Genomic DNA, 26,912 nt, shown 5'->3' with positions numbered 1-26,912 from the left:
CAGTTGAGAGGAAAAGGCTTGTGGCTTAGAATAATGAGTGATATCTTCTGCCAAACAATTCTGTTTTCTCACATTACAAGAAGTACAAATTAGAAAAAATAGATTTGTCCTCATTCTCCTAGTTCTTAGGGTCCGTTTAGTTGATTGGCTTCTTTTCTATTATTTAAAATGTTTGGTTGAGTAGTTTCATGACATGATACCAGAGTTCTATGTCTGAAAGGTCTAGAATTCGATCTTTGGTAAACTCCAAAGGTGAAAAAATAGCATAAGACAAAAAAATAAAAGGAGAAAAGAAAGCCTATGCAAAAATCAAGCAAATCCAAAAGAGACTCTTACTTGAGAAAAGTGTTAGAGATATAACCATTTATATTATCTTCTTCTATTAGTTTAAACTTTTGGGATGAATGGTATCATAACAGAAAGAAATGTGAGCATTTTTCAAAATAAAATAGTAGAGGTCACTTATATTAAGGACAAGTTATTCAAAAAGTCATGTTTGATTCCATTAATTGTTGATAAAAATATTTTTTAATTGTTATTTCATGCTATATTTTTTTTTGTTTCTTTGCATTGATATAGTCTAACACACCACTTTAATTTCTTTTATTAAGTAATGTTTCCGGTCTCAAGAAATGATGTCACACAAACAAATCTGATTATATTTACAGAGTTACATCTAAAGCCATGAAATCTTTAGTTGTTTGATATTGCAGGCAATAAAGGCAAAGAAAAGGGTATTTGAAGGAAGATTTTCTGTTGAACATGCATTAGCGTGAGGGGTTGGATTGGAGCAAATAGAGTAAAATCCTTGAAGCTAAATCATTGTCCATTTGGCACTTAATAAATATTAAATGTTTTAGCCGATATTTAGTATGAACATGTGTTAGCAGAATTGTCATGTGTTAGGACAAAATATTTCATGAACCTTCTTCAAGGACCTGCCTCTAGTATCAGAACACTTGCACCAACCATGGCGGTCAGGTTGTAAAATTTGGAGTACCACCATTTTGCATTTTCCTGGTTGAATTCGGCACCTGCATTGTGTACATGATCACTGGAGGCAATATTTGTTGAAGTCGGAAAAATATTTCATGAACCTTCTTCAAAGACTTGCCTCCAGTATCAGAACAAGTTCATTCAGCGTAAAACATTTCATTTCTTCAAGGACTTACCTCCAGTATCAGGACATGTGCATTCAAGGTAAAACATTTCATGAACCTTCTTCAAGGACTTGCCTCCAGTATCAGAAAACATCCATTCAGCGTAAAACATTTCATTTCTTCAAGGACTTGCCTCAAGTATCAGAATATGTGCATTCAGTGCAAAATATTTCATGAACCTTTTCAAGGACTTACCTCCAGTATCAGAATACGTGCATTCATGACAAAATATTTTATGAACCTTCTGCAAAGACTTGCCTCTAGTATCAGAATACCTACACCAACCATGGCGGTCAGGTTGTGAAAAGTGAAGTACCACCATTTCACATTTTGCTAGTTGAAGTCGACACCTGCATTGGGTACATGATCACTGGAGACAATCTACACAATGCCAGAAGCAATTGTCTCAACAACACGGTTTTACTTTTATCATCATGTACATATTGTTTCATACCAGTTACAAATTTTCTTTCTTTTTGTCATTGAACTTTGTTGTTCTTTTTGGGTGATTCTTTCAGCACTAGAGTTTCAAATGCATTGGGAGCTGGAAGTCCAGAAAAAGCACGAGTGGCGGTTGTAGCTACCATGACTCTTGCAGGCTCACAGGATCTTTTGGTGAGCTCAATCATTTTTGGATGCCAAAATATTTTAAATTATGTTTTTAGTTATGAGTAGGATGTGTTGAATTATGTCACAGATATGACTCCCTTAATATGTGTCTCTATTATATTAGACACCTTACATGGTACCATTTCACGTTGGCACTTTTCTTTTTTGTCTTGGCATTATTATTCAATGCATAATTCTTATCTTTCTATGAAGTGTAACACTTGGTCATGTTAATATATAGGTATTACTAGAGAATGTGGTTACCAGAAGTTAGGAACATATGCAAACTTTGGAGCTTATTATGTTTTAGGAATTCCACTTGCTGCTATATTAGGTTTTTAGGTATAATTGAGAAAAAAAGACTTGTGGATTAGAATAATAAGTGGTAAATTCTGCCAAACAATTCTGCTTTCTCTCATTAGAAGAAGTACAAATCGAAAAAAACAGGTTTGTCCTCATTCTCCTAGTTCTTAGGGTCTGTTTAGTTAATTGGCTTCTTTTCTATTATTTAGAATATTTGGTTGAGTGGTTTCATAACATAATACCAGAGCTCTATGTCCGAAATATCTAGAATTTGATCTTTGGTAAACTCCACCAGTGAAAAATAGCATAAGACAAAAAAATAAAAGAAAAAAAGAAAGCCTATGCAAAAATCAAGCAAATCCAAAAGAGGCTCTTACTTGAGGGAAGTGTTAGAGATATAACCATTCATGTTGTCTTCTTCTATTAGCTTAAATTTTTGGAATGAATGGTATCATAACAGAAAGAAATGTGAGCATTTTTCAAAATAAAACAGTAGAGGTCACTGATATTAAGATCAGGTCATTCAAAAACTCATGTTTGATTCCATTAGTTATTGATAAAAATATTTTTTAATTGTTACTTCATGCTTTATGTTCTTTTGTTTCATTGCATTGATATAGTCCAACACACCACTTTAATTTCTTTCATTAAGTAATGTTTCCTGGTTTTAAGAAATGATGTCAAGCAAACAAATCTGATTATATTTACAGAGTTGCATCTAAAATCATAAAATCTTTGGTTGTGTGATATTGCAGGCAATAAAGGCAAGAAAAAAAAGTATTTGAAGGAAGATTTTCTGTGAAACATACATTAGTGTGAGGGATTGGATTAGAGCAAATAGAATAAAATCATTGAAGCTAAATCATTGTCCATTTGGCACGTAACCAATATTAAATGTTTGAGCTGATATTTAGTATGAACATGTGTTAGCAGAATTGTCATGTGTTAAGACAAAATGTAACACCCTACCACACTAAACTTTATGCTTAAGTCGTAAAACGAAGGTGGTGTGGTATTACGACCTCTAAAATAAAATGAGTACATATAATAGTAGAAGAATTATAATATGCTAGGAGCTTTGAAGAATAGGGGAAATAAAAGTCACGAAATAAAAGCGCAACGCTCAAGGAACGAGTTAACTTGCGTGCTAAGAAAACCATAACTATTAAATATAAGATAACAAAAGTAGGAATAGAGTGCCAAAGATACAAAATAACAAGCTCCTAACTCAGCCTGCGAAGTCAAGACTGGTCGGAGAATATTTACAGATATATACATACATATCCAAAACCCAAAAGTACATATACACATTCCTGCCTCTCCATAAACCTCTAAGAGGATAAAAAAGAACAAGTTATGCGGAGAGAAAGCTAAGTACATATATATACATCATAGCATAACAAAATAACCCTGTAACCACTCCGCTTCAAGAGTCCAGACGCCTAATGAGATGCCTCTCGACCTGCATCTGAAAAACAACAACATAGTATGGAATGAGAACTGGAGGTTCTCAGTATGGTAGAGGTGCCACACACATAATATATAAGGTCCTGGGAATGCCAGAGGCAATCCTAGAACGCCGACACTCAGATTATAGAGCTTAAAGTATTAAACAGAAGCCATAAAAGGTGGTTTTCTAAGAATATTTAATCCTAACTTAACTTAACCTTAAAATCTAAGTCCCATACTGCCATTCCTCCATACCTCCAACTCTATCATGCATTTTCACAGACAAATAAACAGATAAAGGCAAGCACAAGACGGTTACAGTTACCGCAGGTAACAAATACACATTTAACATGGCAAGTACACATAGGCACACCCAATTAAAGCACAAGCAAGTAATTCAAGTATTATGCATATGATGCATGCCTGTCCTATGGCTGATGAGGCTCATCTGTCGGTCATCTAGCCAACCCGACAAGTTTGAATTGTCCTTAGACTGTCCCCCGACGTGCATCCCCAAGAGTCTATGCATAACTTTTTCTCATATAGTCAATATTGCTCAATGGGGGTAACATTCCCCGGAATTTATATAGTGCTCGGTCACACTTACGTCGTAGGGTCAACAGAGTATCGAGTTTTCAACCTGGTACACGTGGTGGCAAGCCACGGCACTTAATCCAGGGAATCTCGTATCTCAGATTATTCAAATTCATAAGCCATTTAAATAATTCAATTATAATTCATCAACATCCACATCATTCTCAATCGCTTCTCATTCATCATTATACGTCAATCATACTCAATCCTTATCCTTCATTATCACACCTCCCATTCCGTCCATCAATAGTCCCAATTCAAAACATAATTCATTCCTTTCTAAATGAATCAAACTTAAAACATGCTCATTTTCTTAACAATTCTAAATCAAACCATATAACCTTTGAATATAAATCTTTTTAAATAATCATATAAACAAAATCTCTAATTTTTATAAAATTTCGACAGCATCTCCTTTAAAACTCGGACTTTACCACCCTGTTCGGGTCCAAACCTGCATTTTTTTCAATTCAACATACCCTTCCTCATTATCATAACAATCACCACAATAAATATATCTCAGATCAACAATTAAACTCATACAATATTCAAATCCAACAACCAAAATTCAACTAAGAATCATAGTTCACAAATCCTAGGCTTTTAACACAAAATACCTCATTATCACAACAACCTCCACAATAGTTATACCTCAAATTAATAATTCACCAAATCATTAGTTAATCAACAAGCACTAAACCAACTACGTTCATCAACAATAACATTCAACTATAATTCTCTCCAAATTAACATAACAACATTCACCATCCAAAATTAATAACTAATCATCCAATAAACTTCAACCAATTATATTCATCGACAAATTACTAAACGTTAAACGTACACCTGCATTCCAACTTATCCTATGGTCATCTAGCCTAAGTTTTCACAGAACATTATATATTAAATGCAAGAAACCTAAACCATACCTTAGCCGATTCCCAAGTATTATTCCAAGACAATTTTCCTAAAAGAACACAGCCCTCAAAATCTCAACTAATTCGCTTCCTCCAAGTTCCAGTATTCACAATTTTGAGCTCCAATTATTTATTTTCAACCTAATACACATTCATAATACATATACATCCAATTTAATACTCAAAGCTCAAATTCAATGAAATTAAAATAGAATTATCGTACCCTCACCTTACCCAAGCTTTACATAAGCAAGAGTGAACGTTTTTCTCAAGCTAATTGGATCCTAAAACATCAGAAATCAAAGAAATTCAACACCCCTTCTCAAAACTCGAAAATTGGTGGAAAATAAGGCTGAGTGAAAAATAATGAGTTACCTATGAAATTGTTCCAGTAGAAACGTAGAGCTCAACGCAGTGAACGCGTGGCCGCAAACGGTGCGGCGATCGGAACTCGGACAGAGGAGTTACGTCAGTTGGAATTTCACCGTAGGGTTACGGGATTCCTTTCTCTCCTTTCCCCTGCAACTTCAACGTTGCTGAAACGGGGAAGAGGAGGACGTGGGTCCTTTTAATAAACTGGTCCGGTTGGGCCCACGGCCCAGTTTAGGTCCGGTTCAACCAGTTCAGCCCGTTCGGTCCAATCTTGGACCGTTTTCTTCGAAATTGGTGTCAAAATTCTCGTTTCAATGAGCTCTATCCTAATTTAATATAATATTCACATTTCTAATTCTCCTTATTAAAAACTAATTTATTGACTAATTATCTACTAATTTAACCGGGGTTTACACAAAACATTTCATGAACCTTCTTCAAGAACTTGTCTCTGGTATCAGAACACCCGCACCAATGTTAGGTTGTAGAAAGTGGAGTATTACTATTTCACATTTTGCTGGTTGAAGCCGGCACCTGCATTGTATACATGATCACTGGAGGCAATAGTTGTTGAAATCGGCAAAACATTTCATGAACTTTCTTCAAGAACTTACCTCGAGTATCAGAACTCATGCATTTAAGACAAAATATTGATAATTCTTTTTCAAGGACTTACCTCCAGGTATCAAAACACCCGCACCAACTATAGCTTTTCTGCTTTGACTAAATTCCTTTTTCAAATTTTTTTATTAATGAATATAACAATAAATTTAAGTTCCTATACTACTCCAATTTCAAAGATGATTACATTGTGTTTCTTTTTATAGTAACAAGTTACTAGTACTTTAAATTTAATTATTATGTTCTTTTATTATTTGAACAAATTACAACATAATTAAATCTTCGATTAGTATATACTTATGTATGAATTATATTATTTAATTTATTTTTAATATATATTTTATATTTTAATATATATTATTATATATAGTAACTGATAACTAATATATATATCATAGTTTATCTATTAATAAAATATTTCTATGTGTAATTAATTGTTATTATTACTTAATAACTAGCTAAAGAATCAATTTAATTCCTCGATAAATTTGAAAAATATACATGTCCATTAAAAAGTTAAACTATTAAATTAATTAAATATAGTGTATTGATGTACTAGCATGGGTCAATGTAAATTTGGTAGAAGGAAATGAATGCATGTTTGTTGGCCATACGGAATAATGGGATTTTTTATTTTTCTAAATTAAATAAATGTAATAATTATTAAAATAAATAATTTAAAAAATATTATCGAAATAAATGTAAACGAGATAAATATGTGTTGTATACATCTGTCTTATCTTGTTTACACTGTAAACGAGATATATGTATTTTTTTTTTAAAAATTTGAAAATAATAAAAAATATTAATAATAGGGTAAAGTATACTTTTTGTCCCTGAAGTTTACTAAAAGTTTCAAAATTACCCCTAAGTTTCAATTTGTTTCAATTTTATCCCAGAAGTTGTCGAATTGCATCAATTTTATCCTTTAAGTTGACGCTGTTTAAATTAGTAACAGACGTTAGTGATATGGCAAAGTGAAGCGTGTGATGTGGCAAGAAAGGTGAAACCCCCAAAATACCCATGGCTGAGTAACCCCAGTAAACGAATTGGCTTCCTTGTTCAAACATAAGCCTTTTATCTTCCCTGTGGCACGAAGGAACACAGCCAGAAAAACAGAATCAGTCGAGGAAGCTTGCTGGGTGGTCAGACGACGCACCGTTTTCTTGAGTCCGCCGCGAGGAGGGGCAGGACGGCGCATGTTGCGACGCCGTCGAGACTGAGGGAGGAGTCTCGGATAGCATTCAGTCATCAACAATTCAGTCTGGGGTAGCGCCATTCTGATCATCGTTTCCGACGAGGTAGGCCACGATTCTGATCAATCTTGCTACTGCATGTTTGAACAGTTAGGATTTAGGGTTTTTCTTTATCAGTCTTGATTGCTGTTAGGGTTCTATTACATTCAGGGATTGAGGGATTTCTGTTGAGTTTTTGTGAAAAATATAACTTTTACGTGGTCTATATTTTCGAACTATTAGTTACTCTGTTCTTTGGTCTGAAAATGTTTTTATAACGGCAGGATGGATGATTTCAGTGTTAGAGTTCATCACAGGGGTAGGTTTTGTAGTGATAAGGGTAAAACTGAGTATGTTGATGGTGAGGTGACAACGGTTGACTGGTGTGACAGAGATAGATGGAGTGTTATAGAGGCTTATGATGTGGTTGGAAAACTTGGGTACATTGCTGAGAACATTGGAAAACTGTGGTATAAAGATACTGAATTAGGATTAGAAGGGTTGAAGTTGTTGAAAGGTGATGAAGAAGCAATGGAAATGGCAAATATAGGAGTTGAAAAAAAGGTGGTTGATTTGTATGTGGTGCATAAGGCTTCAATCCCTGATGATTTTTGTTACGACATTGGGTATTTAGATGTTGGGGGTGGCAGCAAGGTTGTTGAGGAAGAGTGTGTGGATGCTGATAGTGGGCCAAGTGATAATAGACAGGCCCAAAATATTGAAGTAGAAGCCCAATGTGAAGGGGTGGATATGGAGGCCCAAATGCAGGGATTAGTTAATGTCCATTTAAATGCTGAAGAAGTGCTACAGAATGTTGGTGATGGGGACAATAGTGAAGAAGAGGATGACTCTGATGACCCAGATTATGAGGCTGATTCTGATCTTCATTTTAGTGATAGTGAAGATGATTATTGTGGTGATGATGGGCTGTTTGATGTTGATATAACTCTTGGGGAGATGCATCAAGATATAAGAAAGTCTAAGAAAAGTAAGAGTGTTGTAGAGAAGTTAAAGAAGACTCAAAAGGTGGCTGTTGGAAAGAGAAAGAGCTCTCGTTTAAGCGATGATGAAGGTTTGAACAGTGATGAGTTGGAGGAGGTATCAAGTGAGGATGACGAAGCCAGCAAGAAGAAATTTCCCGTTCACAAGGAGTTGAAGGATATGAGCATGTATAAGTGGGAGTCTGGAACTCTCTATGCAACAAGAGAGGAGTTCAAGGAAGCTGTGACATCATATGCTGTTCATACTGGGAGAAACATAAAATTTCCAGTGGTGGACAATGTCCGGGTGAGGGCTAAGTGTGGAGATGGGTGTGAATGGTTTGCATATGCGGTGAAGATGGCCAATGAAGATAGTTGGCAGCTAAGAACTGTTAATGATCATCATTCTTGTAACACTGTATTTGACATAAAAGTGATGAAGTCGAAGTGGCTGGCGAAGGTCTTCAGGAGGAAAGTAGAAGAGAATCCGAAGTTGAAGCTGGGCACCATACAAAGTAGGACCCTTAGGAAGTGGAATGTGCAGATTTCAAGAGCAAAGGCATTTCGGGCCAAGCAGATTGCACTGGTTGATATTAATGGAACGTTTAGGGAGCAGTATAGAAGACTTTATGACTATTGCCATGAGTTGCTGCGCACGAATCCTGGTTCATCTGTGAAGCTGAAAGTCCAATTACCTCCAGCAGCCCAAACTGAGCACCCCGATACATCACTCGACTTAAGTCCACAATTTCATAGGATTTACATTTGTTTGAAGGCTTGCAAGGAGAGTTTCATGAAGTGTAGGCCTATGATAGGACTTGATGGTTGCTTCTTGAAGACACCATATGGAGGATGGCTTTTGGTTGCTATGGGGTGGGATCCGAATGACCAGATGCTATCGATCGCATATGCAGTCGTGGAGGCTGAGACAAAAGATTCATGGACATGGTTCCTCTCAAACCTAATTGATGATATAGGAGCAGAGAAATTACTTCGTAGCACATTCATGTCTGACCAACAAAAGGTAATCTACTGACCTGTATTTTAGTGTAATTAAGATTTTGCTCTGTATTTTAGTATATTACGAGTTTGCTGTGAATTAGTCTTGATAACTATAATCATTATATTAAGATTGTATGATAACTATAATCACTATAATCATCATACCACTGAAGATGGTCATTGAAACTTGATGGCATATTGAATTTGTCCATGTGAATTATATATGTGTTCTTTTTGGTCTACTCTGTTTTGGTTTCTGCTATGGTGTATCTGCAGGATAGAAGCATAAGCAAAACACACTTGAAAATTAGTGAATTCATCATGTCACAGAACTCTCTCACTCTAACTCTCTGTGTCTAAGCCAATTTAGTCTATGGCTTCTTAGATGTAGGGATAGTAATAGTATGTAGCTGCTATTTATAATTAAATTTGAATTATTGAGTGTGCATAGTCAGCATAGAAAAAGAAGATTCTTTTACTGCAAACACACATTCCAATTATTATTTATTTTTTTATTCTTTTGGGTCCTATTCCAATAATTACTTCAGATTTTCCTTCTATAACTTTATAAAAGGAGGAGTTGGCCTAGGCCCTAGTGGTAATGGCAAATGGGACACTACTGTATGTCTGAGTAGATATGGTTTATTTTGCTGATATACCACTTTAATACATATGTATGTATGGGAGAATTAAAATACTATTTCTCATGTGTTATATCATGCTTCAAGTTACTTGAAAATGTGAGGGTAGTTGTTGCTGTATCAAACTGTATTAATAGAAAATTTTAATTAGTTGAGCATTGTATGAAGTTGCTGTATCATTATATTAAGATTGTATGATGGTTTTTGCTGGTTTATTAAACATTATTTGAGCATTATATTAAAACACTATATTTTGCACGAACAGGGCTTGGTGCCAACTTTTGATGAACTACTTCCAGGTGTTGATCACAGATTCTGTGTGAGACACCTCTATGCCAACTTCAAAAAAAAATTTCCAGGGCTCAATCTTAAAAAAAGGATGTGGAGAGCTGCAAAATGTACATATCTAGCAGCATGGGAAAAGGAGTTGATGGAAATCCGAGCGATTAGTGAGGGTGCCTATCGACACTTGATAGGAATTCGTCCAAAGTATTGGACTAAATCAAGGTTTGAATTCTATCCTAAATGTGATGCACTTGTCAATAATATGTGTGAAAGCTTCAACTCTGCAATTGTTGAATCAAGGGAAAAACCTATATTGACAATGCTAGAGGATATTAGAGTTTATTTGATGAAGAGATGGGCTGAAAATAGGGTACTTATTAAGAAGTATAAGGATGATATTCTTCCTAGGATTAAGCTTAAGTTACAAAAGGAAATAGATGCTTCTAGGCGGTGGTTCCCGGTTGCTGCCGGAATTTCAAAATTTGAGGTCATAAGAGGTAGGGACAAATTTGTAGTAGATCTTCTGAAAAAAGAATGTACTTGTAGAAAGTTTCAAATGACAGGTTTACCTTGTCCACATGCAGTTAGTGCAATTAATTGTGCTAAAGATGATATTAGAAAATATGTTGCCACCTGTTACACTAAAGCTGCTTATGTGGCTTGTTATGCCCCCATGATTAACCCTTGCAATGGACATACAATGTGGGAGAGAACTATTCATCCAGATGTGGTTCCTCCACCACACAGAGTGCCAATTGGGAGGCCTAAGAAGAAAAGAGCAAGAGGGGAGGGTGAAGAACCACACGGCCCAAGCACTTCTAGGCTGGGGTTACAACAAAAATGCTCTCATTGTCTAAAATTGGGTCACAACAAGCGAGGCTGCCCTCTTAGAAGACCAACCGTAAGTACTTGTCTATTGTTCCCTTTTCCATACATAAGACTGTTTCTAATGCTATTTACCTTTTTTAAACTGTAACTGGCTGTTTTTTGTTCATGTCCATCATAGGAAACTACTGCTACTACATCGTCGGCCCAAAACAATAATGCTGGAACTGCTACATCATCACCATCCCAGCACAACACTGCTAAGAAAGCTGGATCTACTGGCTCAGCGCATAAGAGGACCAGGTTGGCCAATGTTGCAGCAAGGCCTAATACCCAACCAACTGCACAAAAAAAATTCCAGCCACCAAGACTAACTAGAATCCTTAGGAGCAACTCCACTTCAACTGCACATGGACAACCCTCATCACAAGGGAGTCAAACTCAGAGTATTCTCACAGGGTCTTAGTTGTGTCAAATCTTGTAATTGGTGTTTCTTTTGAAAGCTTGAACAATGTTAGCATTTTGTATTATGACTTATGACCTATGACTCCAACTCTTTCTTTGGTTATGACTTATGTTAATTGGAGATTATGTAATTCAGTTTTTACTTCGGTTATGACTTATGTTAATTGGAGATTATGTTGATTAACAACTTATGTTATTTTGCTTATGATTAACAACTTATGTCATGCAAATTTTAATTAGAGTTTGTCTTTGTCACAACAGGTTCTTAATGCCAATTTTAGTGCCAAACTATTTTAATCCTTTTAGGGATACTTTTGAAACATAAATTAAACTTCAAGGACAACAACATTAACAAGTTTTCGACTTTAGTACAGTTTTGAAACTGTTTACAAACAGCCATCCTATTCTTACTCTGCTATTTTCATCTGTCACAAACGCATTAGTACCCTAACCTCAAATGGGTTCCATTCTTCACCCACAGATAAACCATTAGAATCACCATAAACCAACCCAACACACCAAAAATTACAGCCACCAACAGTTTGCATTTGGCATAAACTAATTTAGCCTTCAAGGTGGAAATCTTCATCTTCAACCTTGCAACCTCAGCCTCTTCTATCTCTGCAACTCCATCCGCCCAGGAAAAAAATGTGCACTCCTTCCCAATCTGCAACATAAACACAAAAAAAAAAAAGAAATTGAAGATACTCAAGAAGACATCAAAATGAGAAAGCACTCAAACTTACATCAAAGTATACACAGCCCCAAAATCTCCGGCCGGGATTGTCTGGTGTCTTCGACCATCTCAGTACAGGGGGTTCACCACAGTTGCACGTCAGCGTTCTTCGTCGCCGACTACTTTTTTGTGATGATACAGAGCCTTGGGAAGCCATTCCTTAGGGTTTCTGATTCTTACAGAGAATGAAGAAGACGAACACGCAGACGTAAATGAAGAAGTTAGTTTTAGGGTTTCATGATGGGATTTTTACCTATTTTATTTTTTTAATATAAATTTTTAAACAAAAATTAAAAATTATTTAAAAAAACGTTTTACAAATGAGTCACACACATAGTTGCCACATGGAACTCCTTGTTGCCACGTCATTAACGTCTGTTAGTGATTTTAACGCTGTTAACGTTCAGGGGTAAAATTGATGCAATTCGACAACTTCTGGGATAAAATTGAAACAAATTGAAACTTAGGGGTAATTTTGAAACTTTTAGTAAACTTCAGGGACAAAAAATATACTTTACCCTTAATAATATCAGTAATCTAAACTTTTGGTATGCAATTAGTACATAAAAAAATTAGTAAAAGAGATTAAAATGAATATGTTTGATCAATTTTAGTCTATTTTAAATGATAGGGATTAACACGTTTACTTGAAATCTATTACGGGTACCTCTTTTTTAACTACCCACGGTTTAAAAATTTAAAATATAATTTAAATACACGTGATTATTTAATGACCTAGTTAATGCATGTCACTACTCTATTGGTATATAATATGAAATCTTTTTTACTTAAATTATATTTTAAATTTGTATGTACTCCCATGCAACAAATAAAATTTATATGTACTCGCGTACAAAAAAATAAAATGAGTGAGTGAATATGGAAGAAAGCAAATGTGCTACCCACTGTTGATAATGGGAAGTTACAAATATGCTAACTTTAGATGCATTATCTATAATTTGCATGGCCCTTAGTCAAAAGGATACACAGAAAAGGTTCAAAATGTTAGTACTTTTCGCACAAAAAAATACATATAATTCTAAAAAATAAAAATAAAGAAACACATCATACTACGTGTGTGCTTCATATCTTCATGAAATGACTCAATATCTTCTTTTTCACACGTTCTCAATATTTATTGTGTATAAAATTGTGACCCAATGATTCATACATATCATTCATTCACAGCTATAAAATAGATATATTATCAAAGTGGTTGACAAGATTAAAAATTAAATAAAGTTGGAGACATACAGACAGATTTACCCCTAATATGTCTCTCACACTCATTTTTTAATAATTAACTCCATTTTCATAATTCCATTCCTACTTTAACCAATTTGTCCTTTTTTTTTTTTCAAAAGGTTAATTAAAATACTGAGGTCTAATTAAGACATTGCTGCCAATGATTAATAGACATAGTGAACAACCTAACAAATTAAACTAAATGCTACTTATTGTCGTTCTTATTATATTTACTAGTTGAAAAAACATTTCATGAATCTTTTTCAAGGACTTGTCTCCAGTAACATTTGGGGTAAAACATTTCATTTTTTCAAAAACTTGCATTCAGTATCAGAACACATGCATTCAGGACAAAATATTTCATGAACCTTCTTTAAGGACTTGCCTCCAATATCAGAACACGTGCACCAACCATTTCATGAACCTTCTTCAAGAATTTGTCTTCAGTATCAGAACACCTGCGTTAACTATGACGATTAAGTTGTGGAAAGCGGAGTACCACCATTTCGCATTTTGCTGATTAAAGTCAGCACCTGTGTACATGATTACTGGAGGCAATAGTCGTTGAAGTCGGCAAAACATTTCATGAGCCTTCTTCAAGGACTTGTCTCCAGTATCAGAACACGTGGATTCAGGGCAAAACATTTCATAAATCTTCTTCAAGAATTTGCCTCCAGTATATAAGAACACTCGCACCAATCATGACCGGTATACTATTTTTTTTGAGTCTCTACATCATTGCTTTCCATCATTGCAACTCTCTCTTTCATTTATCATATGCATTATGCATGTCTCATGTATGTATATTTATATGTATAAATAGTTGGTTTTAGATTCATAGTATCAAGAACTTTATTTCTAATAATGTGAGTTTAATTTTGTCAATCTTTCACATTCATCATCTTTTTTGTGTCATTGTGCTCATGAACATATTTACTTGTATGGTGTAGGGGGAGGGGTTTAGCTAGTAGCTATATATATGAGTCAACTTTAATTTGTTGCATGTATTATTTATTTGTTATGGAGTTAGGTTGTATACTAGCTAGCAGCGAGACCCATTATATTTTACATGCATTATATTACATATTTGGCCAAACAAAATATATATAGATCCATCATATGCTTAGGTCTAGCTAGATTTGTGTTACACATGCACATCTTCTTTCAAATATATTAATCTAATTATTATATTATTAAATACAAACATCTATTCTCATACTAAAATCAGTGATATCATATATTTATATATTATATATGTGATTTAATTCATTCTTAATACAAATTTTATATTTTGATGATTGATTTTTGTAACTAATTTTAATATATATTATTAATGATAACACTGAATTAATTAGTACTGACAGCTAGTTAGTTAGTATACTAGCCAGTGTAACTGATATGACACCAGAATTTGTTAGGAAAATTTTATGGTGCTGACACAAGATAAAAGCATGCTATGAGAATCATACGTATTTTGTTTGAAAAGTGACGCGTAGTTCTTCTTTTACTGTTTCTGTCACAACTTTTTAATTGATTTTCTGTTTCTGTTCCCCTTCTCCTATGTGAGTTTTTTTATCAGGACGACAGGACCTATGTGAGATTAAACGAGGATAATTGTAAGGTTAATTAACTTGGCTATTTGCACCGCTTGAAGAATTTGATCTTTTTTAATGTATTATTAATTTATTATACCTTTATAAGAATAATTGTAATACTTTTTTCTTCACATTATATATCTAGGAACACTTTGGACACAAATACATTACATCAAATTATGATTTTTAAAATAATAGCTTAACAGAGAATATTTATTTTACGCATATTAAAATATTCGAAACAAAAATTTGTTAAGAATTATTAGAGAAAATTATTGCTTATCTTAAAAGAAAAATTGTTTTTAAAGAGAAAAAAATAAAATACTATTTTTTATGATTATCATTTATGGCTAATAGAAGAAAACAATATATTTTTTTTATGACTATATTGATAGTTTGAAAATATAAATATTGAAATAAGAATAGATTAATAATCGTGGTTATAGTTGGGTAATCTCCAAAATTTTGTTAGTTTGTGAAAATTAAAAGGTATAAAAATAATATAATATATTTACCAAGTGAATAAAAGTTTCAAATAAAAATTATAACTTGATATCCAATTAACTACAAAGAAAATCTATTAGTATTTTGTGCATGGATGAAAAAAATGAAAAAAAAACTATTAAAAAGAGGAAGTTTTTCAATAATGTTAGTGTAATACATTTTATTTTCTTGAAATAAAAAACTAAATAAATGTTGTTATGATAAATTAAAATATTAAAAATAAATAAAATTTGTGAATACATTACTAAGAATTTTAATTAAATAAAAACTTACAAAAACTCATACAAAGGTATAATGAATTAATAATACATTAAAAAAAAACTAAATTCTTCAAGCATTCAAGGTAAATAGCCAAGTTAATTAACCTTACAATTATTCTTGTTTAATCTCACATAGATCCTGATAAAACAAAAAAAAATTCTCACATAGGAGAAGAGGAATAAGAAAAGAAAATCAATTAAAAAAATTGTGACAGAAACAATAAAAGAAGAACCACGCGTTACTTTTCAAATAAAACACGTATCATCTTCGTATCTCCTTTAGCTATAACAATATATAAAGCCAATAGAGAAGTTTGGTATCCAATTCTTTTTTTCCTATTTTACCCTTATTTTTAGAATCTAAAATTATGTATTCAGTTAGGTAACCACGTTCTGTAAATTCTGCATTAACCCACAAGAGAATTATGTAACTACTTCATTTTCAATCGTGAGAGAAATTTAAAAAAATTGCTCGCTTTCAATTGTAAAGTAAGATTATAAAAACTGCTCCACTTGCAATTGTTTGTTTTTCTTTTCGTTTCTTACCTTATGTTCTGATAGACAAATAGAAATAAAAAATTCAATAAATTAACAATCATGGCAACGTCGATCCACTTGGACAGAATATGCTAGGCGAAGAAGACAAAACATGAGCAACAACAACACCTGAATAGAAGACGTGCAACTTATCGAGAGATGATTCGACAAAGAAAATAAGTTGCCATATCTACAACTCCTATCCCAACTCCATTGTCAAGCACAGGTAAAGTTACTGATTAACTATAAATATAGGTATAGTCCAATTAACTACAATTAGACAAATGACCAGAGCCACTAACCATCCTCAATTTGTTACAGGTAACATATAACATGACATGTATAATGATAAGTTTTAATATTGCTCTTGATGGGAGATGTTTGTTATTAAAAGAAATTCTCCTGTATAATCGTCAGTTAATATAAAAAAAACTTCCATTCATTTCAAACAGCAACTTCATTAAAAGTTTTCTATTGGATGTAAATCATTGTTGCGGATTTTTAAAGAATAAAAGTAAAATAATTTAAATATGTTTATTATTAAAAAAAAATTCGTACATTCGTCAGTTATGTTGAATAAAAAAATTTCTATGCATCTTTTATCGTTGCTTCATTAAAAATTTTTTATTGGATGTAAATTATTCATGCGGAATTTTTACGATGGATATGCTTTTGAAAGAATAAAAGTAAAATAACTTAACAGGGCAATATTTTTTTTTATTAATTACACAGTAATTTTGTATCAATATATATCCTAATTTATTTTACATATAATATTCATCCATCTAAGTTAAGTCATAGAGTACTTTATAAAAATTATATTTCAATAATTTTTTTATCTTATAACTATTTTATATTTTGGAATTCAAAATTTTGTATTTTTATTTTTATTCAAGGTTTATTTTTATATTTTATTTTAGTTTTGTTAATCAAAAAGTATTAATATTAGTTTTAAATTTTAATTTTTAGGATAAATAAAAAATGGGACTTTTTTATAAATTAGATGTTTAAAAAACTACTTTTTATAAAAAAAAGTTAAGTCTATTTTTTTACTATAAGAGTACATATAATTTACTCTTAAATAAAATCAACATAAATATATATTTATTCCATTTTTTAAAATTTATATTAATTATTAAAATAATGATATAATGAATGTACTCCTACTAAAAAAAATAACTTCATAACTATATTTTTTGTTGGAAAGAAACATAACTCAATTAATGTAAAGTCTAATTTAAATAACTATAATTAAATAAAATAAGTAATAAAAAACGGACATAAAATTTAACTTTTTTGTTACTTGATATAAAAATAAATCATTGTTCAAATACACAATGACATAGAATTTAACGTTATGCTTTTCTATATGCATTTATTTTTATAGTTTTATCCTTAATTCTAGACATTATTTTTTAATCTATAACAATATCTATTGAAATATCAGGAATTTTTGTGTCCAAATTTAAATTTTAATATTATCTTTATTAAGAAGAAAGGTTTATTATTAAAAGAAATTTTTCTGTACAGCCGTCAGTTACTTTACATAAAAAAACTTCCACCCATTTTAAACAGCAATTTCATTAAAAGTTTATGTAAATCATTATTGCGTATTTTTAAAGAATAAAAATAAAATAGTTTAATCATGATAATTTTTTTTAAATAAATATAAAAAGAATAATTTTTTTTTAAATTATTATATCATATTATTTTAATGTACTCTTAGTACCTAGAAAATATATAATGATAATTGGTGTTCAAATTTAAGTTCAAATATGAGAAATTTATTATTAATTTTTTTCATAAGTCACGTTAAATAAAAATTTTTTTACCAATTTTTTCACAGTAACCTCATTAAGATCTTTTTATTGGAGGTAAATTATTGGTGCAGATTAAAATAGTTGAAAGGGGTAATTTTTAAAAAAATAAATTTACCCAGGATATTTTTTCTTTTCAAATTATTGTCATACTCTTTTAACGTACTAATATAATTTAATTTTAATTTTTAACTTTTAATCATAAATGAAAATATGTGACTTTGTATGTATTAAATAATAAAAAATACTCATAATAAAAAAAATTAAATTTACTTATTCGTTATATTGATAGGATTGTAGATAATTCACATAAGAGTTATGAGATTTTTTTTAACTTTATTTTTAAAGTAGTATTCACTTTTAACTCAAATAATTACGAACTAATATACAGTGGTAACTAATTGCGATTGAAGAGAACGTAGAAGGAGAATAAAAATTGAGGAAGGAAAAGAGAACAAGACAACATAAGAATGGTGGTGAGGCAACGATGGACATGTGGATAGATAATGGTAAGAAAAAAGAATAATAAAAATAAAAATTAAAAACTTTAAAAAAATAATAATAACTAAAAATAATTTAAAATGTTAAATATAAAATTATAAGAAATAAAAGTTTTTTAACCATTAAAATTATGTAAGAGAAAGAGTGATTTAAATATAAATTTGTATAACAGCTTCAAGTTAAATAAAATTGAAAAATAAATAAATTTATAAATTTTTATAAATTTTTATTTTCATTGTTACACATAATAACAACGTAATGATTTTTGTATTATACCTAAATTAATTTAAATTTAATTATTCTATATATTAAAAAAATTAAATAACTTATAATTTTTTTATTTAATTATTCAATACAAAATTTTTTAATGCTAGATATCTTAATTTTTTTAAAATGATAAAATATGACTTAAAAAGTAACTATGAAAAATAAGTATCTATATAATAGTTATGCATCTAGATATCTAAATCAAACAAGAAAATAATTCTTTAACAACTTAAAAGTTAACACAATGGATAGTTATGGATCAAAGTGATAAACAAAAATAAGAGTTGTGATAATGGTATCGTGGTAATTGATTGTGGTTGGGGTTAATAAAAGAAGAAAAAAAGGAAGTGGAATAAAACAGGCAACATAATAATGACGACAAAACAATAATAGTTATACATGTAAAAAGAATAATAAAATAAATAATAGTGTATGATATGATGAGATGATATAATCAAAATAAAAATTAATAACTTAGAAATAATAATAAAATTAAAAATAATTAAATATGTTCAATATAAGATTAAAGAAATAAATATTTTTATCTATTAGAATTATGCATAAAGATAAAGTGGGTTTTGAATTTAAATTTTTAAATTTGCTTCAAATTAAATAGGATTGAGAAAATAAATAAATTTAATATATAAATAACTAATTTGTAAATAATGTTAGTAAATTTTTATGTTGATTTTATTACACATAATAACAACATATTTTTTTTCTTATTTTTTAATTTAAATTTATTTATTTTATATTTCTTACAAATATTAAATAACTTACATTAATTGAGTAATTTTTTTATAATTATTGATATTAAATTAGGATAACATTTTTGTCGTTTTTTTTAACTATATCTTTTTCTGATAACATATACATATCTTTAATGTGTGCTTTTATAATTTAACATTTTAAAAATTTTTTATAGTAATTTTAATTTTAACAAAATATCATATAACTAAGGCTAAATTAATTTTGAGATGATGAAAAAAATATTTATTTGACAAATTTAAAGGGTGAATAATATATTAACACCAATACTAAAATATGATATAAATAAAATCACGTTAATATTAAAATAAAAAAATAGTGATCTAATAAATTTGAAGAACGAATAATATATTAAAAAGATAAAATTAATTTCTTAAAACTAATAGAAAAGCGACTGAACATGGACGTTAGTATATATAAAAAGAGAGCAGTAAATGGTTCTTTATTCGACAAGTGTCTAACCTGTCTGAACGACACATAGCACGCTAAAGAGTAAGGGTATCAAAGTAAATATATATCTAGAATGATAAAACTTGAACATTTAGCGGCAACCTTTTTCATAAGCTACTGTATTTCAAAATTCAAAAACTCAAATCTCTCTCCATCGTTCTCTTTGCCTGCTGGTACGGAAGCTCAGCACCCTCACCGGAGTAAACACAAAAACTTTGCTTGCAATGCAAACAGAGGAACCGCCGTTAGAACAGCGGCAGCGGCGAGTGGTGTTCCTGCCAACAGTGAAGAAGGAGTAGCTAGAAGCAAGTTGATGACACGGCGAAGAGAACGAGAGCTCTGAGATCCTACCATCGACGGTGTTGCAGAGGTAATTATTTTTAAGTAGAAATTTATTTAATATTTTCTTAACACGATGTGATTCACCCTTATTCACAGATCTGGCTTTTACCATCGTTAGCTTTGTGTAGTGTCTTTTAAACCGGGTAACCTTAGGTTGGTTTGAGAGTTTATTATCCATTGGTTTAAGCATGTAGTTTCAGTGAAACCCACTCCAATTTGAGCGGTTTTTTTCTTTTGAATTTTTAAATTTGAGCGTAATTTTACCATTTGAAATTGGTACGCGAATTTAAACTCAAAAGAGAATTAATAAAGAATCAAGAAGTGCTTCTGAAATTGTCTCGACTGAAGCAGGATTGAGTATTATTGTTAGTACAGTCTTAACCAGCAAAGCTATTTTCCAAAGAATGAAGATCTATACGGTTTGTTGCTCTCCTATTTCTTCATTAACATAATCTCATTTGATCTTGCTTTGTATATAAATTAATTTAGTTTGTTTTGTTTTGTTTGCGTTCAGATCTATACAGTATCTATCACCATCCGAATAGTGGTAATTGGATAGTGATGTTATTATAATGTGTAATTCATTATGAAAACCATTGAATGAATATTAATCAAGTTGGTTTTCTTAATTTCTGATTGCAGTTTGGCCTCATGCTCATTGAACTAATATGGAAATTCAACTTCTAGCCTTCATGTTTTTGACCATTGCCATTCTAAATGATGCTAAAGTTCCAAGCAGATATTCCTTTCAAGGTAGACTTGAATTCTATTAATGCCTCTGCTGATTGACACCAGAGATCTAAACACATTCATTTTCATACTATTAGGAACAATGACGACAATTTTAAAGGATCATGTCAAGCCATTTTAGTTTTTATGATGAAGATGTAATATATTCTAATTTTTCGATATACGTTATGGGTTATGTTTTTAATTTATAGAGTTAATGTTATTGTCAAAGGGCTTTTAATTCTTTGAAAAAATATGGCAGTGAATCTAGAATTTTGCTTTTGAAATTAAATAGTGACTCCTCTAAAACGATTTTGAAAGGCTTTTGAAATTAATTCTTAGTGCCGTTCACTCTCCCTAATCCATCAGCGTTCACATATGAAAGGCTTTCTTCTTTTTGCATTCATGGTTTAGGTAGGATGATATGGAGTTGGAGTTGGGATTTAAACAGTAGCTGTATCATTTGTATCAACTGGGTTAGGGTTCACAAAATGTTTTCTTTTATGTCCAGGACCAGGAGCTCAGGCAGTTTTCAACTGTGTGAGTTTTTAACTCACTTATAACTTAAATTGGCAAAGCTATTGAGGTTCTCTCTTGAATCAATTGACTATTTTATCTTATTTTTATGGGTTTTCTATATATGGCGATCTCCTAGCACTATTGTTACAATTTATGAGCACGGATTACTCTACCAAATTCTCAATGATACTTTGTTTTGTAAGGAAAATAAATGAATTTTCATGGCAGGTGGTTGAAATTGGCAAAGGTATCAAGGTTAGGTGTGAGCTGCACAAGACAAGTGGACTTCTAAAGGTGTGGTTCACAGCTTTCATTACTTAAATTGTTCCTCCATAGGTGTTGTTTTCAATTAAGTGTTTTAATTTGTGAGTGTTCAGATAACGAAGGAGACATAGGGTTCAGAAGGGGGGATGCAAGGCACTATACCCTTTACACTGGGATCTTAGGCAACATTCTTTCTTCGGTAAGTTCTAATTTCAACTTTTCAAAATGATCAAAGTATTTGGTGGTGTGACGTGAGTTTAAAATCTTGCTTTGGATTAATTTCACTTTTTCTTAATTCTTTTCTTATTCTGATTAATAATTTGTTTTCAATGTTTTAGCTTTATACGTCATATCAGAAATTTAGGAACTTTATTTTTTTCGTTCATTTTTTTGAACTTAAAGATATTTTTCTAATTTTCACTTTTCTTAGTTCTTTTATGTGTTGAGTCCCCCTCCTTCTTCAGTATGATGATAATTCTCCCCCTTTTAGTTACTCAATTCCATTATGAATTTATGATAATTTGGTCCTTAAAATTTTCGTTTGTTCCATGTTGTGGTATGTTGGGTAAAGTGGATCACCTGCTCTAAGAGAATGCAAGTTTCAAGAGTCTACAACAGGCACGCATCTACATTTATATATCTATATATACATCCATGCATGTATTATATTATTACTCTTTTAGATCAAGTTTTTGTTCATTGCATTTTAATTTCAAGTGATTTTGTTTTCTATGTTTGCTTTAATAGTGATGTTGCAATTGTGTCTATCATTGTTGCAGCTATGTGAAGCGGCCATGCATCAACAAAAGAGTACCCTGTTCCAAACATTTTTTGGCTCCATTTTGACTGTATATCTAGATTCTTAGTCAGGGTGTCATTTATTACTGCTGCAATGCAACTGATGATTAAAAAAAAAAAAACCGAAAAAAACAAGACCATATTTTAGAGTTTTTGTAAGTTCAAAAAATGAAGTATAGGAATATAGTAAAAGTTTTGTGCAGGGTTTTACAAGGGTAATGCTGTTTTTTGTTTTAATTATCAAACAAAAAAAAAATGAAATGTTGTATTTTTTTCATTTTCTTTTTTCATTATTTTTAAGGTGTTCATTTTATTTGGCCAAACAAAAATGGTTTTTCTGTCAACTAATTCAATTTTGTTTGTTTTATGCTCTATTTATAGGATTTTCTGGCACAAGTGCCTGCCTTTCAATATCAGTATCCTGTCATCATAGATGTTAATATCTAGGTATGTATCCTTTATTTACTGCAAATTGTTCACTTATATTTTTGAATACCTATGATCTTCTTAAGGTTGTACCAATTGATAAAATGTATGATAAGGAATGGAATGAAGTAAATTAAGCATGATAGGATAATTATAGGATGTCAGATGATAAATATACAATTTTAGGTGGAAAAAAATTATGGGAGTCTGTCAATATGTGTGTTTGAACATGTCTCGGTAATTTTAAAATATAATAAAGGAAACCCAATCACCAACATGATTTCTAATTTATTTAAAACTCAAAGTTGGGACTTCTCTCCAAACAAGTGTCTATGTTGAATCATATTAATTTTAGCAAGAAGTGCATGTTGTAGCTAACTATGTATCTTAATATATTAATATCTTAAATTTGTAGACTCAAGCTCTGATTTTCAAATGAAAAATTGCCGTCAAATTTTGTTCAAATCCTAATTTCAAAAGGGAAGAACACCCTCAAATTGTGTAGTTTTATTTTTATAACTGAGTATATGAATATGAAATATAGCTGATTTTGAAAGCAACAACGTACTTCCCTATCTTCTTTCAGTCACAGTCCTGATTGATTTGGCTTATATAGACTTCTCCTCCACAACATTCTGTATAGTAAGTTTGGGTTCAGTTTTATTTTGCATTAGTTCTTGATTAATAGGCACTGTTGAGAGTAAATAATAAATATTCTTTTTATCCTTTAGTAGTACTGCCAATGATGAAAGTGGACTGTCATTGTCTCCGGAAATAAATTTTGGCTAGACAGTTTCAATGTAACAAACAATATCCTTTAAATCAGGTGTAAGAAAAATGAATTAGTTGGTAGTTAAAAAAATGCTTAGTTTGATAAAAAGAATTACTCACAATGTAAGTTAAATAATTTAAGGTGGCTTCTTTAGGAATTTAAATGAGGTGTTACTTTTTTTACTTTCATTGTGTATATGTTTAAATTTCTAAACATGCTTTGTGGAATAAAAAGATATCTATTTATTATTTTAAGAACTTTAAATTTTTCTATTGTAAGGTTTAAACTGCATATGCGAATTAAATAGTTTTTGATGATTTTGAAGTTTGATTCTACAAACTCAAATTAAGGTGCGATTCTTAGAGTTTCACATATTAATGTCGGCAAATTCAGAACGGGCAAATTGAGCGGAGTGATTAAAGGCAGCAAATTGAACTGAGATGAAGGGCACATAGTCAGTGTCTCTGAGGAAGGCAGACTTACAAGGGGAGGTTGAGAGAATGGATGCTAAGGTAAAGATGGAGAAACTTTAGATTATATCTTTAGGAAGATCAAATATAGGACAAAAGTAAAAGAAAGAATAAAACATCAAATTTTAGGACATAAAAAATGCCTTCTTTATTTGCATCATGTGTGCAGAGTATGCTAGAGTGAAGGAATCCATCATGTTCGGAACATGGAATGTAGGAGGAGACAATCATTATAAGTATTTGTCTCTTTTCATTTGTTGTTTTTAGTGTTATTTTTACCCTTAAAAAATTTGTGCTGTGTATGTTTAAATTTTTTTGGATTCCTAATTTTATTTATTTAATATATATCAATTTCTGAATTATTTTATTTTATCACTCTTGAAAAACAAAAATCGGGGCAGGTGGTATTTTTTATTTTTTTTATTTCAATTTTTCTTGCTTACTATGAAAAAAATGTGAATAAAATAATAGCACTTGCAATGCTTGGTAAGATATTTTAGCGGTCAATAAATTTGGTTATAACATACTATTTTAAATGCTATTCTACTATACTACATCAATTGTGTTTTTGTATTCGTTTGAGTTTATACGACCCAACAAAGCAGGCTCAAATTGACAAGTTCATGGTACAACACTTGATCAAACTGTTAATGAGAGGGGTTGGTGCAAGTAGAGTGTATCACTACTTGATTCCTTTGGCTTTCTAAGTTAAAATGGCTGCATTTTTATTTGTGTTTGTACTCCATGCATTTTATGCTAGATGACAGGAGGAATGGGCTGCGCTTGCAAATTGATGCAAGATTGATTGCAGCCGCAGCAAGGGGCAAGGACTTGAAAAGTTTCATTTATTGTTGAGATTTGTCTTTTTAACTATTATCAATGCTTAATGTGTTGAGATAGTAATATTCAGGGAATAAGTGCTTACATTCAATTTGGAACTGAGACATGTGGCAATAAAAAAATATTTTCATGTCTTTTTAACATATGGTTCTATTTGTTGTTTGAAAAGATGTGACATTTGGAGCAAATAATAAAGGAATTGAAAGAATGAAATAAGAATAGGTTAGAGATTGAGACATGAGGTTCATGTTCAATTGCCAATGATCTTTGAATCAAGGGTTAAAGGGTGCCTTTGGTTTAAATATATATCAAAGTTTAAAATAAAAATAGGTTCATGTTCAATTGCTAATGATCTTTAAATCAAGGGTTAAGGGTGCCTTTGGTTTAAATATATATCAAAGTTTAAAATAAAAATACTTTTGTCTTTGTAAGTTTACTTCTATTGATTCATGAGTTTACTTTTGTTGGTTTTGTTTGATTGATAAGAAAGAAGTAAGACTTTTAATCAAATAAAAAATGGTTATTTGTTGTGTGTTGTGGTTGACTACGTATATTTGCTATACCATTATTTGAAAGTAATAGTGATAATATAGAACTAGGTCTATATATATAGTTTTGCTATTTAGTGATTTTGTGTCTGTTTTGAAATTAGAATGTCGATTTAATATGTTTTAAATGAAGTTCAATTAGATCGATCTTTTAGTTTGTTTAGGGGGTATCCAAATTAGTATTCTCAATTTTGAAGCATCCAGGCTCTATTTAGACAAATCCAATTGGGTAATATATCAAGGATTACTACTTCTAGCATGTCATATATGTGAAAAAAGAAATTCAAAATAGTTGTGGGCCAAGTTTGAGGAATATTTATAAGTGCACACTTAGTTTTAAGAATACTATAGAATCAAATTTTATGTTTATTTTTTTAACGAGATTGAACATCAATATTATAAAAAAAATAATCAATCAATCTATTTATATACTAAATAAATTAACTCCTCATAAATATGTATTAATTTTTTTTATAAATAAAATATACATAAATACAATAAAATAGATTATGTACACAATTCGCGCAACGCGCGGGATTCACACTAGTTGCTGTTAAAAGAGAGCTATCTCTTTTAGCTTTCTATAGGATATGTATATATAATACAGAGCAGTGTGCTGTATTAAAAAATGAATTGAAAATTGATTTTGTATTCATTCAATGAAATTCACTCTATTAGCATTCATTCTTTAGTCCCGCTTTGCTGTTACTCTTTCCGTTTCATAGTTTTTTGCTGTCAAGACTCAAGAATTCATAGCTTCAAGTGCTGCTAATTTACATTCCTTGGTATTTTCATCTTTCTCTTTATCATCGAATTCAACATTCAATCCACTATCATTTGACTATTTCATAGATGACAAACTCAGTATACACAATCATAAGATTTGGTAATAACAGGCTTCGGTTGAGATTAAAATCTATTAAATATAAAGTTAAGCAATTGAAATCACAGTTGAAGATTACAAAAAAGCATGGTTGAGATGCACGAGATGAGACACAAAAAATAAAAATAAAAATTGTAATAAATATCGTCACTATCGGATATCAATACCCGGTCAGCCGGGTAA

General features: G+C 31.0%; 2 protein-coding genes and 1 long non-coding RNA gene across 12 annotated transcripts; all 3 read left to right on the top strand.

Annotated features, from left to right (window-relative positions):
• The first annotated feature begins 7,545 nt into the window (after positions 1-7,545).
• Positions 7,546-9,276, top strand: LOC148546766 (uncharacterized). Its single transcript, XM_088497949.1, has one exon. The coding sequence runs from the start codon at positions 7,546-7,548 to the stop codon at positions 9,274-9,276; it is 1,731 nt and encodes a 576-aa protein (XP_088354075.1).
• Positions 9,277-10,487: 1,211 nt separating this feature from the next.
• On the top strand, positions 10,488-11,459 carry LOC148546765 (uncharacterized). The gene is made up of 2 exons (XM_088499345.1): positions 10,488-11,069; positions 11,175-11,459. Exons 1-2 carry the CDS (start codon positions 10,488-10,490, stop codon positions 11,457-11,459), a joined length of 867 nt encoding a protein of 288 aa, XP_088355471.1.
• An 8,811-nt stretch (positions 11,460-20,270) lies between these two features.
• On the top strand, positions 20,271-25,393 carry LOC107616727 (uncharacterized). Of its 10 annotated transcripts, none has more exons than XR_015899920.1 (10): positions 20,271-20,508; positions 20,832-20,899; positions 20,995-21,027; positions 21,123-21,233; positions 21,957-22,022; positions 22,106-22,191; positions 22,564-22,610; positions 22,772-22,802; positions 23,172-23,237; positions 24,382-25,393. It is a non-coding gene; the product is annotated as an uncharacterized LOC107616727 (long non-coding RNA). The 10 variants fall into 10 exon arrangements; XR_015899919.1 differs by having other exon boundaries at positions 23,803-25,393; XR_015899916.1 differs by having other exon boundaries at positions 23,172-25,393.
• Positions 25,394-26,912: the final 1,519 nt, after the last annotated feature.

Source organism: Arachis ipaensis, chromosome B9 (genome assembly GCF_059453495.1).
Source record: "Arachis ipaensis isolate K30076 ecotype BB chromosome B9, ASM5945349v1, whole genome shotgun sequence".
NCBI lineage: Eukaryota > Viridiplantae > Streptophyta > Magnoliopsida > Fabales > Fabaceae > Arachis > Arachis ipaensis.
Note: the sequence above shows the minus strand (reverse complement) of the source record. Positions and strands in the feature narration are given on the sequence as shown.

Excerpts from the sequence above, each read along its gene's own strand:
- LOC148546766 (XM_088497949.1), top strand. The coding sequence starts at position 7,546 with ATGGATGATTTCAGTGTTAGAGTTCATCACAGGGGTAGGTTTTGTAGT.
- LOC148546765 (XM_088499345.1), top strand. The coding sequence starts at position 10,488 with ATGCTAGAGGATATTAGAGTTTATTTGATGAAGAGATGGGCTGAAAAT. Across the intron at positions 11,070-11,174 it reads GCCCTCTTAGAAGACCAACC|GAAACTACTGCTACTACATC; the intron begins GTAAGTACTTGT and ends TGTCCATCATAG.